This window comes from Eptesicus fuscus, chromosome 18 (assembly GCF_027574615.1).
Source record: "Eptesicus fuscus isolate TK198812 chromosome 18, DD_ASM_mEF_20220401, whole genome shotgun sequence".
NCBI classification, from domain to species: domain Eukaryota; kingdom Metazoa; phylum Chordata; class Mammalia; order Chiroptera; family Vespertilionidae; genus Eptesicus; species Eptesicus fuscus.
Window position 1 is genome coordinate 23,430,149 of NC_072490.1, and position 17,010 is coordinate 23,447,158.

At 38.6% G+C, this 17,010-nt stretch overlaps 1 protein-coding gene across 1 annotated transcript in view; it reads left to right on the forward strand.

The window, feature by feature from the left end:
- TBC1D5 (TBC1 domain family member 5) overlaps positions 1–17,010 on the forward strand; it is a 463,678-nt gene that overhangs the window by 385,297 nt on the left and 61,371 nt on the right. Inside the window, exon 17 of the mRNA XM_028129701.2 lies at positions 2,641–2,726. Within this exon, the coding sequence (XP_027985502.2) occupies positions 2,641–2,726 (86 nt within the window). The remainder of the gene's footprint in view (positions 1–2,640; positions 2,727–17,010) is intronic.

Sequence of the window (17,010 nt, forward strand, 5' to 3'; positions counted from 1 at the left end):
CTTGAAGTGTGAAGAGTTCAAGTTGAAATGTGCTATAAGTATAAAATATACACTGGATTTCAAAGACTTTGTGCAAAAAAAAAGAATCTGAAATGGCTCAATAATTTTTATAATGATCACATGTTAAAATGACAATATTTTAGATATACTGAATTAAATAAAATATATTGTTACATTTAAATTCACTTGTTTCTTTTTTCTCTTTTTAATGTGGTTGCTAGGAAATTTTAAATATGAAGTTTGCGTTCTGACCTGCATTGTCTTTCTGTTGGGCAGTGCTCGCCTAGACCATCTATCTGTTCTTAATGCCTTAGTAACAGCATCACCATCTCAGACAGAAAACCCTATTGAGTAACTTTTAACTGGAACCTCTGATTTTATTTTCTTACATTTCAAATGCTGTTTTTCAACATCCTCTTTTGATTTCTTTTTTTTAAGTCCCAATATAGTGGTACTTTAAACTGCCTCTTCCTTTGATACTAGTAAGTCTCCCAGGAATTTAAATAGGCCTCCGTGAAAGCAATACTTGAGCCTCACTCATGTGTTCAAGTTAGATCATTATTCCTAATAATGGCTTTAAGTGCTTAGATAGATCAGCACTTCGGTCTTGAATTGCTTGTCATTTCTTATAAAGATGTTTCAAGAAATTGCTCTGTGCAGTCCCCTCTTTCATTGTTTTCTAGCAAAAAGTAACATAATCCTTTGTTAGTTTGTTGGAAGTCAGAGAAGAAAAGTCTTTTATATTAGTCAAAACAAAATGTATTTCCAGGTACTGAGAATAAAGAACAAAATTAGTCATGAGTGATGGTCCTGCGGAAGTTAATTTTTAAAATAAGTCATGAATGCACTAACAATCTGCCAGTAGCTTCAGCCTCTATTTTATTTTCCCATTATGTTGGGTCCAGGTTGTCATCAGCTACGGCAAGGAAACCTATGTGATTCCTTGAGAGAGAGAAGTTGCACTGTTAGGCTTAATGGTATGGTAGCCATGGAAGCATCCGCTATCTTCATCAAGGCAATTCAGATTTGATTATTTTAGAACTGTGTGCTGAATACCAAACCAGTGGCGTAGGAGCTGGAGCTAAATCAAGGGATTGTCGTTTTTGTTAGATGATTAGGGCTGACTTGGAGGAGCTATGAAAGGGTTGAGCTGTGCAAATATTCTCTTTTCAGCAGAAAAAGAAAAGGTCCATCATGGCCATTAAGATGCAGCTTGTTAGCTTGATGAATTTCAAACTGTTTAACCTTAGCAATTACATATCCCCACCTACATGCAAGTATCAGTGCCTCAGGATTTTGTCTCCAAGGATTGATACCAAAACATATTGGTAATTTTTTATTAAGATAAAATGCAATCTTTCTATGCCTAGATAAATCTCGTAAGGACAAGGCATGTTCTGGTTCAAAATCCTAAGTATTAACTTGAATTATATGCTCATGAACACTGGAACACATTTATTTATAATTTTTTTTTAATTTTAAATAAAAAATATGTGATTTAACATTTTAGAGATGGTATTTATTGAAGTAATGCTTTATTAACATGTTACATTTTTATAAGTTAGATGAATTTTTAATAAAAATTAAACTTCTTTAGTTTTGTGCCTCTGAGGAACTGGATACATTTAAATAATAGACACATTAAATTAATAGCAAAATATTTAGTCACACCCTATCTATGATTCAGGGACATTTCTATAGTGATTATAAATAATATTAAATACCAGAAAGGACAGTGTATTGCTTCTTTTATATAAATGTATGCTTTTTGATCAATTTGTTTTTGTATTGTGATGATACTCTGCTAATATTTCCACTACATGGGTACTTATTAAACTCGTATATAAGAATAGATGACATAGAAATTGCTAACTTTAAAAGAATTGCTTAATTCTTGAAATAGTTTATTCATTTTAGGAGAAGAAAGACTTGGTGTGCCATCTAGTGGGCAAATTTAGTATTCTGGGTATCAAAAAACTAAGATCTTCCTCCAAAATGCAGCTTTCTTGACACTTTGTATCTCTTGGTCATTAGCATAGATTGTGTTCCTGTTAAATTTCATATAATTTTTCAGTTTTGTTGTAATTTTATCTTATTGTGTTTTGGAAAGTCATATTGAAAGTGATCAAAATCGTAAAAAATAAATCTGACAGGAATAAATTTATGTGAATTATGAGACAAGTAAAGAAAAATATATCAGCCTTGGTTGATGTGGCTTAGTTGATTGGAGTGTTGTCCCATACACCAAAAGGTTGTGGGTTCAATCCCTGGTCAGGGCGCATGGGAGAAGCAGCTGATTGATGTTTCTCTCACATCTCTCTCTCTCTCCTCTCTCTCTCTCTCTCTCTCTCTCTCTCTCCCTTCCCTCCCTCTCTCTCTCTCTCTCCTTAAAAAAATCAATTAAAAAACTTTTAAAAGAAAAATATATTAAAACAATTTCAGTCTTTAGTCAGGACTAAGATCAGTTAAGGCAAAAGTTCAACAATAAAAGCAAAACCCAAATATACTAATTATTAAACTTCATTATTTTATGTATTTTTTCCAGAAAGAATATAAAAACAATTATTTTATCCTTTTATATGTTAATATATAATTTAAACAGCTCTATACATTTTAATTTATTCTTTTTTTTTTCTATAGAGAAATCCAAGACCAGTGACTTATCAGTTCCATCCAAATTTAGATTATTACAAAGCACGGGGAGCAGACCTTATGAATAAAAGCCGGTAAGCCCTCTTTCTCTGATTAAAGTCTTAAGTCACAAAGATATTCTCGGAGGACATCAGAAAATATTGCACATTTGCTGAAAATAATTTTCCAGTTTGGGGCATCTCAATGGTTAATGCATATAATGAATCTTGTTAAATAAATGATCCAAGTTTTTTAATCTGAGTTTCTTTAAAGGCATAAGAAAATAATATACATTGATGTCAGTGGTGAGATGAAAAATTAAATATGAGAGTGCTTGTTTCAGTTTGAAGTTAGGCAACTTCATTTTTCTAACACTAATAAACCTAAATAAAGTGTGCCTACTTGTATAATCTTTTTCTAGATCCTTGCCGTTGATTGAAAAGAGGCAGTTCTATAATATATTTTTAAATTATTTCAGTAACAAAATTAAAATTGATTTTCCCAACTGTCTTTGGAACTACACAATAAGCTTATAAATGCATCTTGTGTGTGCATTCGTGATTACATACATAGAAATTTTAAGGGTCACTGTAGGAATTAAAAAACATTAAAATCCTTCTTTTAAAAGAAATTAACATTGGCATAAAGGGTTGATGAACAGTTTTGTTCTTTCATAATACTGTACTCAGATGTCTCAAGGGTTAACTTGTCAAACCAGAACCATCTCAAATTGAATATAATTTCAAAGTTTACTCTAGGAGACTGAAGTGTTAGTAATGATAAATGCTGCCAAGTTGTCCCCATTTTCTTCCTTGAGCACTTTGCCTGTGTGCTAGCATTTCTTCAGTAGGCCTCCAACAGCGTAAATATACACCATGTAGGACACACACACAGCGTGTTCTCCTCTTACTTGGAGAGTTGAAAAGAAGACATAATTTCTGCCACATAAAACTCATGAGGTGATGACAAGAAGTTTACAAGAAAGTGGCTAAATTTAACCTTGTATTTTGAACCCTGTGTTAGTGTAATGTTACTTTTAAATTACCCATCCTTGATTTTGACATACAATGTAATTATGAGACCAGTTTTATAGCCCATGAGGCTTCTCTGAAGCCCTTTTCTGAATGTTCATTTCATCTGACTCTTATTTCGCCAATAAAAGGCTATTCCCTATAGTCGCTTTGTTCCTTTTATTTAACAAATGTTTAATGAGTTCTACACTCTCATTATGGTAGGCATTGGAGATATGCAGTGAGCAAACCTGACAAAAACCTCTGTCCTCAAGTATCTTACAGTCTGGTCACTTGTATTTCCTTTTGTTATGTTACGTCAAGTATTTAGTTTTGTTGTGTTTAAAAGAACAATATAGCCCCGCTGGTGTGGCTCAGTGGTTGACATCAACCTATGAACCAGGAGGTCACAGTTCGATTCCCAGTCAGGATACATGCCCAGGTTGTGGGCTCGGTCCCCAACTTCCCTACTGAAATCTAAGCCCCTATCTTACCACTTAATGGCATCTAGGGCAATGCCTAACATTGGGAAGGTACTTAACATATTTGTTGTATATATACATGTATTCTCGTTTTACATTTTTCAACATGTACTTTTCTTTTTGAAAAGGAAATGGATTATGCCCTTTCTTTTCTCCCCTTCATGTTTTATCTTTCTTTTATTAGCTTTTTGTCCCTGCATTTTTCTTCTGAAGAATGTTGGTTTTGTTTTATGTATTTCCTTGTGAGCACATTGAGATTCTTATACAAAGCATATTATTATGACAATTGGAAGGAAGGTTTTTCATTACCTCTGTTATAATTTCAAAGCTTAAAATTGAAATTGAACCAAATAAAGCATACTATGTGAAGAAGACATCACAGACCAGTGAGCAAGGGAAGAGTTCATGAGTGGTGCTGGTAAACCTGATAAATCTTTTAAGAAGGTATCAATTTGTAACCTTACCACATACTAAAGTAAATTCCAAATGAGTCAACATGCACTCAAAATACAAGTGTCTATCTGGCCCCTGGTTACTGGAAGGCTTTTTAACCTTAAAAGTAATAGAAGAAGCCACAAAGGGAATGACTAGTGGATTTTACGTACAATTAGTTTTAAGTAAATATGTAAAAAATAAAATAAACTGAATCCAACGCAAACAGAAAATTGGGAAAATATTTGTATTGGAAGTAACTGGCAAACTATAATATCATCTATATCCTAATATATAAAAACCCAGGGTCCGTAATATCCACAACAACCAGAGGCTCAACCAACGGGAAGTCAGTGCTGGGTTTCCATGGACTGCCTCGGCTGCGGGAGCCCAGACCCAGCACTGACTGCCAAGGGGGCTGCAGATCAGGCCCAGAGAGAGGCCTGGGGAGAGAGAAGCAGGGTCTGATCCATTGCCTCCATGGCAGATGTTTATCAGCCCTTGCCTCTCTCTTTAGCTCCGGGCCTGGCCAGCAGCCACATCTCTCTTTCACTGTGGCCTCTGCTGGGGCTGTGATCAGGCCCGTTGATAGGCCCAGAGACACTGACTGGCATAAAAACTGACCAATCAAAACCAAATCTGGGTGAAGTGTGAGGAGCCAATGGCTGCCTAGGAGGCGGAGCTTTTGACACTAACTGGCATAGAAACCAACCAATCAGAACCTAATCTGGGTAAACTGCGAAGGCAGAACCTAAGATGGCGGCTGAGGAGGGGTTTTAAGGGCAACAGCTGTTTGGTGTAAGGTGTAAGAAAGTGGTTCAATTTTTTAATGACCAGTTTGGCAGTATAGTGCATATGCCTGGCTTTCAGTCCAGATATAGGGATTATGTATTTTTGTCTGCCAAGAGCATCTCCTCCTGATGAAAAAGTCTCCATTTAAGCAATCCTATCCTATATAATCTATCTATACCCCTGCCCCCATTTAAGCAATCCTATCCTATATAATCTATCTATACTACTAAAAGGGTAATATGCTAATTATACCGGGTCAAGCAGCCATCTTCCAGACATCAGACTTCCTTCCAGACAAAGCCATGATGGTGTGGGCCAAGGCAGAGGCCATTAGGGGTGATCAGGCTAGCAGAGGCAGTTAGGGGTGGTCGGCCAGCAGGGGAGAGCAGTTAGGGGCAATATCAGGCCAGCAGGGGAGGGCGGTTGGGGGTGAGATCAGGCCAGGAGGGGAGGGCAGTTGGGGGTGAGATCAGGCTGGCAGGGGAGGGCAGTTGGGGGCAACCAGGCCTGCAGGGGAGGGCAGTTGGAGTGGGAACAGGTTGGCAGGGGAGGGCAGTTAGGGGTTACCAGGCCAGCAGGGGAGGGCAGTTGGGGGCAACCAGGCCTGCAGGGGAAGACAGTTAGGGGCGACCAGGCTGGCAGGGGAGGACAGTTAGGGGTGACAAGGCCAGCAGCAGAGGGCAGTTAGGGGCAATCGGGCCGGCAGGGGAGTAGTTAGATGTCAATCGGGCTGGCAGGGGAGCAGTTAGGTGTCAATCAGGCTGGCAGGAAAGTGGTTAGGGGGTGATCAGGCTGGCAGGCAGAAGTGGTTAGGGGCAATCAGGCAGGCAGGTGAGTGGTTGGGAGCCAGCAGTCCTGGATTGTGAGAGGGATCCCAGATTGGAGATGGTGAAGGCTGGGCTGAGGGACACCACCCCCCCCCTCGTGCACAAATTTCATGCACCAGGCCTCTAGTATACTATAAAAGGCTAAGCGACCAGCCAACTGGCCAGTAGCTATGATGCACACTGACCACCAGAGGCAGACGCTCAATGCAGGAGCTGCCGAGCAACAGCAACTTGCAGAATGCCCTCTCGCACTCCGGGACCCCTCAGGGGATATCGGACTGCCAGTTTTGGCCCGATCCCTGCAGGCCAGGCTGAGGGACCGCCCCCCCTCACCCTTCGAGCCCTGGCATCACCCTAGGTGATGGACAGCCAGGGAGGGACTGTGGGAGGTTAGCAGTCCAGCCCAGCCCCTCTAGCCCAGTCCTGTACTGCTGGCCACCTTCTAATTAATTTATTTTCAATGTGCATGAATCCGTGCAAGGTATCTAGTTAATACTAGTATATAAAGAACTTTGCAGTTCCAGTAAGAAACACAAGACCCTCTCCCAGTGGCTGTTCTACCCCATTACATGCTTTATCAGATCCAGCCTATAAAGGTTTCTGTCATTCCTTTTGGTTTCTGTCATTCCTTAGGGGATCTCACCCCAGGTTCATGGCTTTAAATACAATTAATGACAGAAGGGTTCTTCATTTACATCTGTTTGATCCCTTCCCTTAAATTCTAGACCCAGATCCACTATTTACTCAGTATTTCTTCTTGGATGTCCTATATGCATCTCGAATTGAGTATTTTTTAAAACTCAACTCTTCATTCTGCCTCCACAAACCTGTTATTCCTGAAGTGTGTCCCCATCCCAGTCTTAGAATTGTCATTGACTCCTCTTTTTCTCTCATATCACGCAAATCCTCTTCAAAATATCTCCTGAAACAAATAACTTTTCTCTATGATACTGATACCTAGTCACCACAACAGTGCTCATCTCACTCCCATAATCTCCTAGTCTCCCTATATTCGTCTCCTCCTTTCCACAAGCAGCCAGATTAGTGTAAGTCAGATCATAACACTCCACTGCTCAAGCCCTCAGTGACTCACCAAAACATTTTCAGTGAGACAAGCCCTAATGATCCAACCTCCTACCATCTTTCCAACCCCATTTGCTACCACCACTCTTCCCTGTTGCTCATTGCCTGCAGCCACACAGGCCCACTTACTATTCCTCAAGCACGCAAACATCTCCCCCCTTTGGGAGCTTTGAGCTTGCTTTTCCCTATGCTTGGATTCCTCTTCCCCGCCCCTGCCCCCCACCACTACCACCACCCTATCCCCTTCAAGAATCCGCATGGCACATGCACTCAGTCTCTGTTCAAATGTCATCTCTCCATAAAAACTCCCCTTGACTGCTTTATCTAAGATAATGGCCCCCTTTCCTCTGTCCCTTTGCATTCGTACTATTCTTGTTTTTATATTTTTATAGCACAAAATGGTATTTTTAGCTTTTAAAAAGAGTATTGGGTTTTTTGTGTGTGTTTTTTTATCATTCGTTTCTTGCACTAAAATGTAAACTCTGTCTTATTAACTGTTATAGCACCTAAAATGGTTTCTAGAATATAGTAGGCACTCAATGAAAATAGAATTACAAACAGCAAATAAACATGTAAAATGCTGTCCAAACTCATAATCAGTCAAACAAATGCAAATTAAAATACCAATAAAGTACCACTTCCACCTTTTAAATTAGCAAATTAAAAATAGTTAAGCCAGAGATGATTAAGTCCTAGAGACCTACTGTACAGAAATATTTAATAATACCATATTATATACCTAAAAATTCCCTGACAGGGTGGATCTTATTTTAAGTGTTATCACACAAAAAATAAAATTTTAAAAATGAAATAAAGGGGGTGGGAAGAATTTCTGGATGTAACTGATATGATTGTGGTGATGGTTTTGCAGATGTCAAGCTTACCTCAATAAAGTGGAGTGAATGAATGAATGAGTGAATGAATGAATGAATCAGCAAGCTAACATTGATGAAGGTGCAGGGATACCCTTAGTCACCACTTGAGAGAGTGTAAATTGAGACCTACTTGATAATCTTGCCCAAGAAATCTTTCAATACTATATGTAGCCTTTATTCCCTAGAAGTTTATCAGAGGCCCTTTAGCCATAATTAGCCTTGCAACCACTTTCTTAGTTGTTTAGAGTCTCTTAAAAAGTATTGGGGGGGGGGGGTTGTCATTGAGTAGCAAGATGGGGAGTGGGGATGGTCTAGAGGAGAAATATATACTCATGGGGTACCTCCCACAGTGATCTGTAAATAGAGGGTAGACAAGAGAGAGACAGAAAGACACCTGGAAAGTAGGAAGCTAATACCTGCTCCATCTATGGCGATGGACTTCTATTGCTGTTGTTTATCCAAATAAGGGAGGAGGAGGCAAAGATGACATATGGTTTCATGGATAAGAATATCCCTAGAAATCAAGAAGCTTGATTTCTCTGCTTTACCACGGACTGCTGTAATTAAGTCTTTAAAAGCAAGTGCCTAGGTATTTTAGTGGTAGATTCTCCATTACATGTGTGGGTAATATTCGCTGTGCTCTGATTTTACTTACTTGCAAATTTCTTTTTAAAAATTGGAATTGGCATTTTCCTATTCATTCAACTTTAGAGCTCAGAATCACAATTTAATACTCAAGTCTTGTTCCAATTTTGTCCTTAAATAACCAGAAAGTGCTGCTATAAAAAAGTAAGTGCATTTAATTTGTGACCAGTCTTTCAGAAAGACTCATGTAATTTATTTAGGAGTCTGTGACTACTAAAATGCCCAATTAAATAGTTATAGAACAGAATTTGATAGCTTTTAAATACTGCAGTCTCAAATTAAGATTAGAATCACATACCTTCTTTATTCCAGAACATTCATGGATTTTCTGTTTTGAAAATGACAAAACACAGTGTGTCAAAATACGTGATTCTTCCTGCTTGGCAGAGGTGTTGAAGGAATGGCACCTGAGCTATCGGCAGTGCCTCAAGCGCATGTGCCACTTTATCCAGCGGTGCCTTTTAACCGGCTCCACGACAGTTGGTGTTTTGACTTGCTAAGGCAATTTCATTTCACCAAAATTAGATATTTCATTTAGAAATATCTGATAGAGATGGAGGAACCCATGTTTAGATCCTGATCTCTCCACTCAGATCAGCCATAGCATTCTCGGGGCTAACATTCCTAGCTTTCCTCTGCTCCATGTCAAAGCTTAGTTTAAACAACTTTTAATTCATATCAATGATGAAAGCTTCCAGAATTATAATTCTGGCAAGTAGGCTCTGTGCAGAAGGCCCCTTGTCGGACCTCTGCATGGGATCTGAGAGGAAGCGAGGCTCCAAGGAAGGAAGATTCTAACAAGGAGGGTTCCCTGGGCTCTGGAGATATATCTCACATTCCTCAGCTGGGCTCCACGTGACTCAGGACTGGTGGCATCCAGCCCTGAACTCCTGCTGGCTACCAGTACTTCTCCATCTGCTCAGCTTCCGAGTTCTCCTCTCAGGGCCTGGCCTAAGGAGAATGTCTGGAGAAAGTGCAGGATCCCAGAAACACAAGGACTCTTCCAACAATTGTAATCTCAGACTAGAATATGAGCTCTGTGAGAGCAGGAACCACACTGCTTCATTGGTACATCCTCAGTTCCTACCACACAGAACAAAGTCACTCATCATGAAATGAATCAACACCTTTTAGCTTCACATGTAGAATAACTTATAGTAATGTCAGAGTCTGGGCCTAGCACAATACCTGGCATTGTTTATAGTATTCAGTAAATACTTAGTTGAATGACTGTATAAATATAGTTTTGAAAATCTAAAAGGCATTCTAAAATTTTCCTGGACAATTTCCATTTTATATGGTCTGACCATTTTATATGGTCAACAAGATTTTTAAAATTAAGTTCTATTATATTTACTTATATAATGACTGCCTTTTTTCAGGAGTATTGTATTGCTAAAATATGGTAAAGAAGTAATATTCTAATAATATTCCCAAAGCCATGAAGCCAGGAAGTTCATGGTTATCAGTATTAGTAGTTACCGATATTAATATTAATTATTAGTAGTTAATTAGCTAAGCAGAATTTCAAAGAACACTGCTTTTTTATATAAATGTAATTTTGTAATATTTTTATCAAATAACTAATAGTTTGTACTATAAACATATCTATGGCTGAAGTGCTCTCTCTGTTTTATTAAAGAGCGTTGGTAACACTATCTCCTATCCAGTCCAGAGTAAAGAGATCTTTCCCTTTTTTATAAATGTATAATTTGTATACAGTACACAGATCCTAAGTGTTCGGTCTGATTAGTTTTGACAGTTGTGTATACCCATGGAACCACAATCCAAACAATATATCTGTAGTGAATGTTTCTTTCAGCCAAGAGTTCTTTTGTGTTCCTTTACAGTGGATTCCAACCCGCCATCCCGAGGCAACCACTTTCTGATTTCTATTACCATGTATTAGTTTTGCCTTTTCTTGAGCTTCACATAAATGAAGCCACACAATATGCATGCACCCTTTCATGTCTTAGCTTTTTTTTTTTTTGCTCAGAATAATGTTTTTATAGTTCATCCATATTGTTGTTTATATCACTAGTTCCTTTCTTTAGATTGTAGAGTTGCATTTCATTATATGAATATACCACAAGTTGTTTATCTAGTCTCTTGCTGATAGATACTGGGTTATTTCCAGATTTGGGTTATTATAAAAAAGACTGCTATGAACATTCTTGTACAGGTTAGTTGTCCTCTCCAACTAACTGTTAAGATATATAGGGTGTCCCCAAAAATGTATATATAGTTTGAATAATTATTAATTCCAGTGGGTTAAATCTGAAAAGAAACATCAATGGAGCTATCAGAAAAAAGTATATGTATACATTTTTGGGGATACCCTGTATAATGATTCTCAAAGTGAACGAAGAGAGGTGAAGAGGGCAAAACTACCCAACAGGTGGATATCTCTGAATTATATCCTCTTCCATTCTGATATGCTCCCCTAGGTCAGAGAATCCCTAACCCCCTAAGCACTCTGCTATGATGAACCACAGTTACTGATGGGAGAGAGTTAAATCTCAGATACATTGGGTCAGAAAATAAATTAGTTGAAAACTACCAGTCTAGAAATAGAAACCTCAATATTTATTTCTATACATATGTCTTGGAGAGTTTATTCAATGATTTTATATACCATGATTAATGCATCATTATCATTTGTTATGTTAGTAACTAGTGTAATAAATTGTGTTCAGACCCAATTAGGTAAGCCCCACAGACTAGCTTATATCCACCCACTCATCAAGGCCAATCTTTTTATCCATAACAAGCATGACTGCTTTTGCTTCACATCACATGGACAAAAATTTACTTGCCACATGAAAAATAATCCTAGTCTATTTCACTTGAAAGTCAAACTCCTAAGGAATAAGTAACAGCAAGCTAATTGTCATTATTTTGTTTTAATAAAAACCTATAAAATCTAGAAATCCTTGAGATATGGTGTGAGTTCATTGTCTGAGGTGACAGAAAACTCACAATATGGCAAACAGATTAGGATTAGATATAAATGTTTTTCATTGAAGCAAATTTGATACACTCAACTTTAAAGTTAAAGAGTTAAAGGCAATTGGAAAATTCATTTTATAGAATTTGAAGCCTTCAACTTCGGGAATTTATAAGTAGAAATACATCATGAATGTTAGCTCAGATGTTAGAATCATCTTGAAAAGTATCATGTTGCAACTCTGACAACTGTTTTAAATTTCCAAGTAAAAGACTGATGTCTATAAGCATGAAAGAAGTAAATATGAACCAGCATCCATTCAGGGTAGTCCAATAATGATAGACTAGAACCGTGGTCGGCAAACTGTGGCTCGCAAGCCACATGCGGCTCTTTGGCCCTTTGAGTGTGGCTCTTCCACAAAATACCACGGCCTGGGCGAGTCTATTTTGAAGAAGCGGCGTTAGAAGAAGTTTAAGTTTAAAAAATTTGGCTCTCAAAAGAAATTTCAATCGTTGTACTGTTGATATTTGGCTCTGTTGACTAATGAGTTTGCCGACCACTGGACTAGAAAAATACAGGAATACAAAGAGAATATTGTTTTTATCCAAAAGCCAAGGTCACATGTTTCTATTATATGTATATATTTAATTTTCCAACTACCTTTGTACTTGGGAAAATCATTTTTAAATGAGTTACATGTTTTTATGGTGAAATAAAGTATAGGTAGATTGAAGTGATAAAATTATAGAAAGAAAAGGAGACTTATGATACAAAGGAAATGGGGGAAATTAGAAAAGAAAGGTCTCAGAAGAAAGATAAACACAGAAAAGGGAGGAAGGGCAAAGGAACGGAATAGAAACTGAGAGTGGAATAGAAAGGCAGGGCAAACAGGCCGCTACATCTGAAGAAGGGTGAGTCAGCAGTCCTCCGAGGCCTAGAGGCTGCAGATTTGGTCCTGTCTTCTCAACAGTGTAAAGGATGTGATGGTAAGAAGCCATTGGACACAGCAGGTTATACTTGCGCCCAGCTTTTGCAGCCATTCTTTTTCCAGCATAATTTTTATATCTCCCCTCTATTTCCCTTCATTTTATAAACACAAAATTCAGTCCTGCCAGAAATTAACCTCACCAGGAACTATCTTCCATAGTTGAACAATTATCTCCTGCAATGTAGGCACTTTGGTCACATTTATATTTACTATTAAAGGATAATATGTATTTACTATATGTTGGTACTATATTTGCTTTAGAAGGATAATGTCATAGGGTACAGAATTCAGGCTAGTAGGGTTTTTTTTTCCTCTCAACACTTAATTCACTCCATTCTCTTCTCGCTGGCATGGTTTGCTGAGAAGTTGGATGTGATTGTTTTCTTTTACTCCTCTATTGGCAAGGTGGTTTTTTTTTCCCTCTAACTTCTTTCAGGACTTTTTTTCTTTATCTGTGACTTTCTATAAAAATGGTATGCCCTAGTCATTTTGGCTCAGTGGATAGAGCATCGGCTGTGGACTGAAGGGTCCCAGGTTCGATTCTAGTCAAGGGCACGTACCTTGGTTGCAGGTTCCCTGCCCTGATTGGGGTGGGTGCAGGAGGCAACCAATTATGTGTTTCTCTCGCATCGATGTCTGTCTGTCTGTCTCTCTCTCTCTCTCTCTCTCTCTCTCTCTCTCCCCCTTTCCCTTTCACTCTTTCTAAAAATCAATGGAAAAATATTCTTGGTTGAGGATAAAAAAAAAAAAAAAGATATGACTAAGTATAGTGATTTTGGTGTTTATCCTGCCTGGTATTTTCTGAGCTTCTTGGATCTGTGGTTTGGTGTCTGGCATTCAGCCTTTGGGATCACAAGAAAAAAAGAAGAAGAAGAAAAATATAAATTAGAATATAGAGAGAAATAATTAAAAATAAATTGAGAATTGACAAAAATATAAACAAGTATCTAACAAAATTTTATTGTAAAAAGAGTGAAATAAACAAATATTAGATACTTAATATCAATCCTAAAAAATAAATCTTTAGGTAGAAAGGAAATAAATTATGGTGGTGTAAAGATTTGGATATCAAGAGAGGAAAGGTTGTGGAGAAGTTTTACAGAAGTGATAATGTGTTTTTTTAAAGCTTTAGGAAGGTTTGGAAGTTGAAGACTCTGACTATTAAGTTGTTGGAACCCTAGCTGGTTTGCTAAGTGGCTAGAGCATTGGCCCACAGACTGAAGGGTCCGGGTTCAATTCCAGTCAAGGGCACATACCTCAGGCTCGATCTGGAGGGTGTGTATAGGAGGCAACCAGTTGATGTCTCTCTCACATAGATGTTTCTCTCTCTGTGTCTCTTCCCCTCCCTTCCACCCTCTCTAAAAATCAGTGGCAGTGGGGGGTGGGGGGAAATATCCTCATGTGAGGATTAGCAAAAAGGAAGGAGGAGAGAGAGAGAGAGAGAGAGAGAGAGAGAGAGAGAGAGAAAAAGAAAAAGAAAGAAAGAAAGGAAGGAAGGAAGGAAGGAAGGAAGGAAGGAAGGAAGGAAGGAAGGAAGGAAGGAAGGAAGGAAAGCTCTTCACTAGAATATGGATTAGAAAGCCAGACTAGGAGATTGAGTCATTAAAGGGTATTGAGAGGCTGCAAAAGTTTCAGAGTTTTCTTTAGAGTTTCTAAAACTGAACCAAAGGGGCCTCTGAACCCAATAGTAAAGCCAGGTTGGGCTCTGATACAGGTGTTTTGGAGGATTCATGGATTTTCAGAGAAAAAAAATACCCTTTCGCTACTGATTTAAGCTGCTAAATGGAGTTATGCCGAAAGTAAGTTGTTGGCACAATCTCAAAACAATCTCTCCTAGATGGTACTATCTATAATAATAAAAGCATAATATGCTAATTAGACTGGACGACCTTCCAGATAAAGCCAGGGCTGGGAGGGAAGCTCGATTCTGGGTGCCTGCTGGCAGCCAGAGGGAAGCCCAGGTCTCAGGTGCTGGAGGGAAGCCTGGGTCCGGGTGCCAGAGGGAAGCTGGTGCCTGCAGCCAGGGGAAGGAAGGCCTACTCTTGCATGAATTTTGTGCATCGAGCCTCTAGTCCTATATAATAAAAGGCTAATATGCAAATCGACCCAATGGCAGAACAACCGGTTGCTATGACATGTGCTGACCATCAGGGGGCAGATGCTCAATGCAGGAGCTGCCCCCTGGTGGTCAGTGCACTCCCACAGGGGGAGCGCCGCTCAGCCAGAAGCCCTGAGCCAGGCTCATGGCTGGTGAGCACAGTGGTGGTGGCAGGAGCCTCTCCCGCCTCCGCGGCAGCGCAAAGAATGTCCAACTGATAGACATCCCCCAAGGGCTCCCGGACTGCGAGAGGGTGCAGGCCGGGCTGAGGGACCCCTCCCCCTGAGTACATGAATTTCGTGCACCAGGCCTCTAGTTTATTTAATAATAGTATGTAGTAGAAAATAGTAATGGAAGACTGATTACACAGAATTTGTTACTCATAAGATTTAATATCTGATATCTTAATTATAAAGACCTCTTACTATTTATTTCAACACTTTTACACATTACACTCCATCTTTAATCCAACCCTATCCTCACTGTCATTCAGATCTCTAATAACTGTGTTAATCGTCATTAATTTAGCACATATGACTTAATAGTATACATCACAGGCAATAATAATTGTTGCAAATTGTTTAGCATTTTTCGTGAAGAATGCAGCTACTAACATTTAAGATCTATATTAGCTAACTTTGGCATAAAAATTGTCTTATCTTGCCCTGGCCGGCTTGGCTCAGTGGATAGAGCATCAGCCTGTGGACTGAAGGGTCCCAGGTTCGATTCCGGCCAAGGGCACATGCCTGGGTTGCGGGCTTGATCCCCAGTAGGGGGCGTGCAGGAGGCAGCTGATCAATGATTCTCTCTCATCATTGATGTTTCTATCTCTCCTTCTCCCTTCCTCTCTGAAATCAATAAAGAAATATATTAAAAAATAAAATAAATTAAAAAAATTGTCATATCTGAAAAACAACCTGTGGACAGACAGCGTGCTTTTCCTAGAAGAGCATGGTTTACCATTGTTTATACCTGAAAATAAGTAGTCTCTATCAGTAGTTGTTTTGAAAAGAAAATATTCTTCTAAGGTAGTGGATGAGGGGGAAATTAATTGGTTAAAAACAAAAAATGTTCAAAAAAGGGAAACAGTGTTCATTCCCTTTTAAGAACTATGCAGATGAAAAATTCCTCTGCATGAGCTTGATCTATATGTTTTTCGTGGTTATTAGTAGTAATGAAGTTGCATTAACCATATTCTCTTGATAATGCTCCAGCAGTTGCTTAGTACTTTTATCAGCGTATAAATTTTACAACTGGCAATGTGGGAATTTGACTAGTACATTTTTGTTTATAAGGAAGGGTAACATTATAACTTCTTCATATCTATGAATTATGAATCTTGACTTGCAAAGAAGCAAAACTAAACTGCAACAGAGCTTCAATATCATGATAGCTCTTCTTTCCACCACCTCACAAGCAATGGCAGTGCATGTAGGCTGCTGAGTGGAATACAATGGCAGAGGTATGCCCTCTTAATCCAGAATGTGTGAGTTATTTTCATTTTATTCACTCTTTTTCTCAATAAACATGTATTCAGGGCCTTCTCTATCTGTACATTGAAAATGCTCTTCTTCATAAAGAAACAGCTGAGGACGAAGTAGACGGTGCATAATCACCATATATCCTTATCTCTGTTAGGAAACATTATTTTCAATAATTTTTGGAAGGACTTTAAATAGCTCAGTTCTTTAAAGATTAAACGTGATCCAAAAAGAACCCTTTGGAAAATGATTTTCCCCATTTCATGAAATTTTAAACGAATGAATGTTTTTTATCAAGCTAAAATCCCGGTTTTAAATTTGATTTGTCCTATCTCCAAAGGAATGTTTAATTCTCCAACACCTAGCCCATAATATTAGCTAGTACCATTGGAGAAGAGTTTATAGGAGGAAGAAACATCATGTCCTTTCCTTGTTATGCTAGGACTATGGATCGGTCTGGCTAGAGCTACATGTAGTAATGCCCAGGTACAGGTGTCATGTGAGGAGTGAGAGAGTTACTAGGTAAGTGCTGCCAGGTAGATCTGAGAGAAGGAAATGATAGTAAAATTCATTAACTAAAATCAAGTTATCGAATCCCTCAAACTTGATTTTCAGTTTCCCACTTTAGTGAAGAAAGAGCAAAATGGGAGAAAATAAGCTACTATTAATTATTTGTGCAATAAAAGTACAAACTTGGTGTTGACATGGAGTGGGACTAT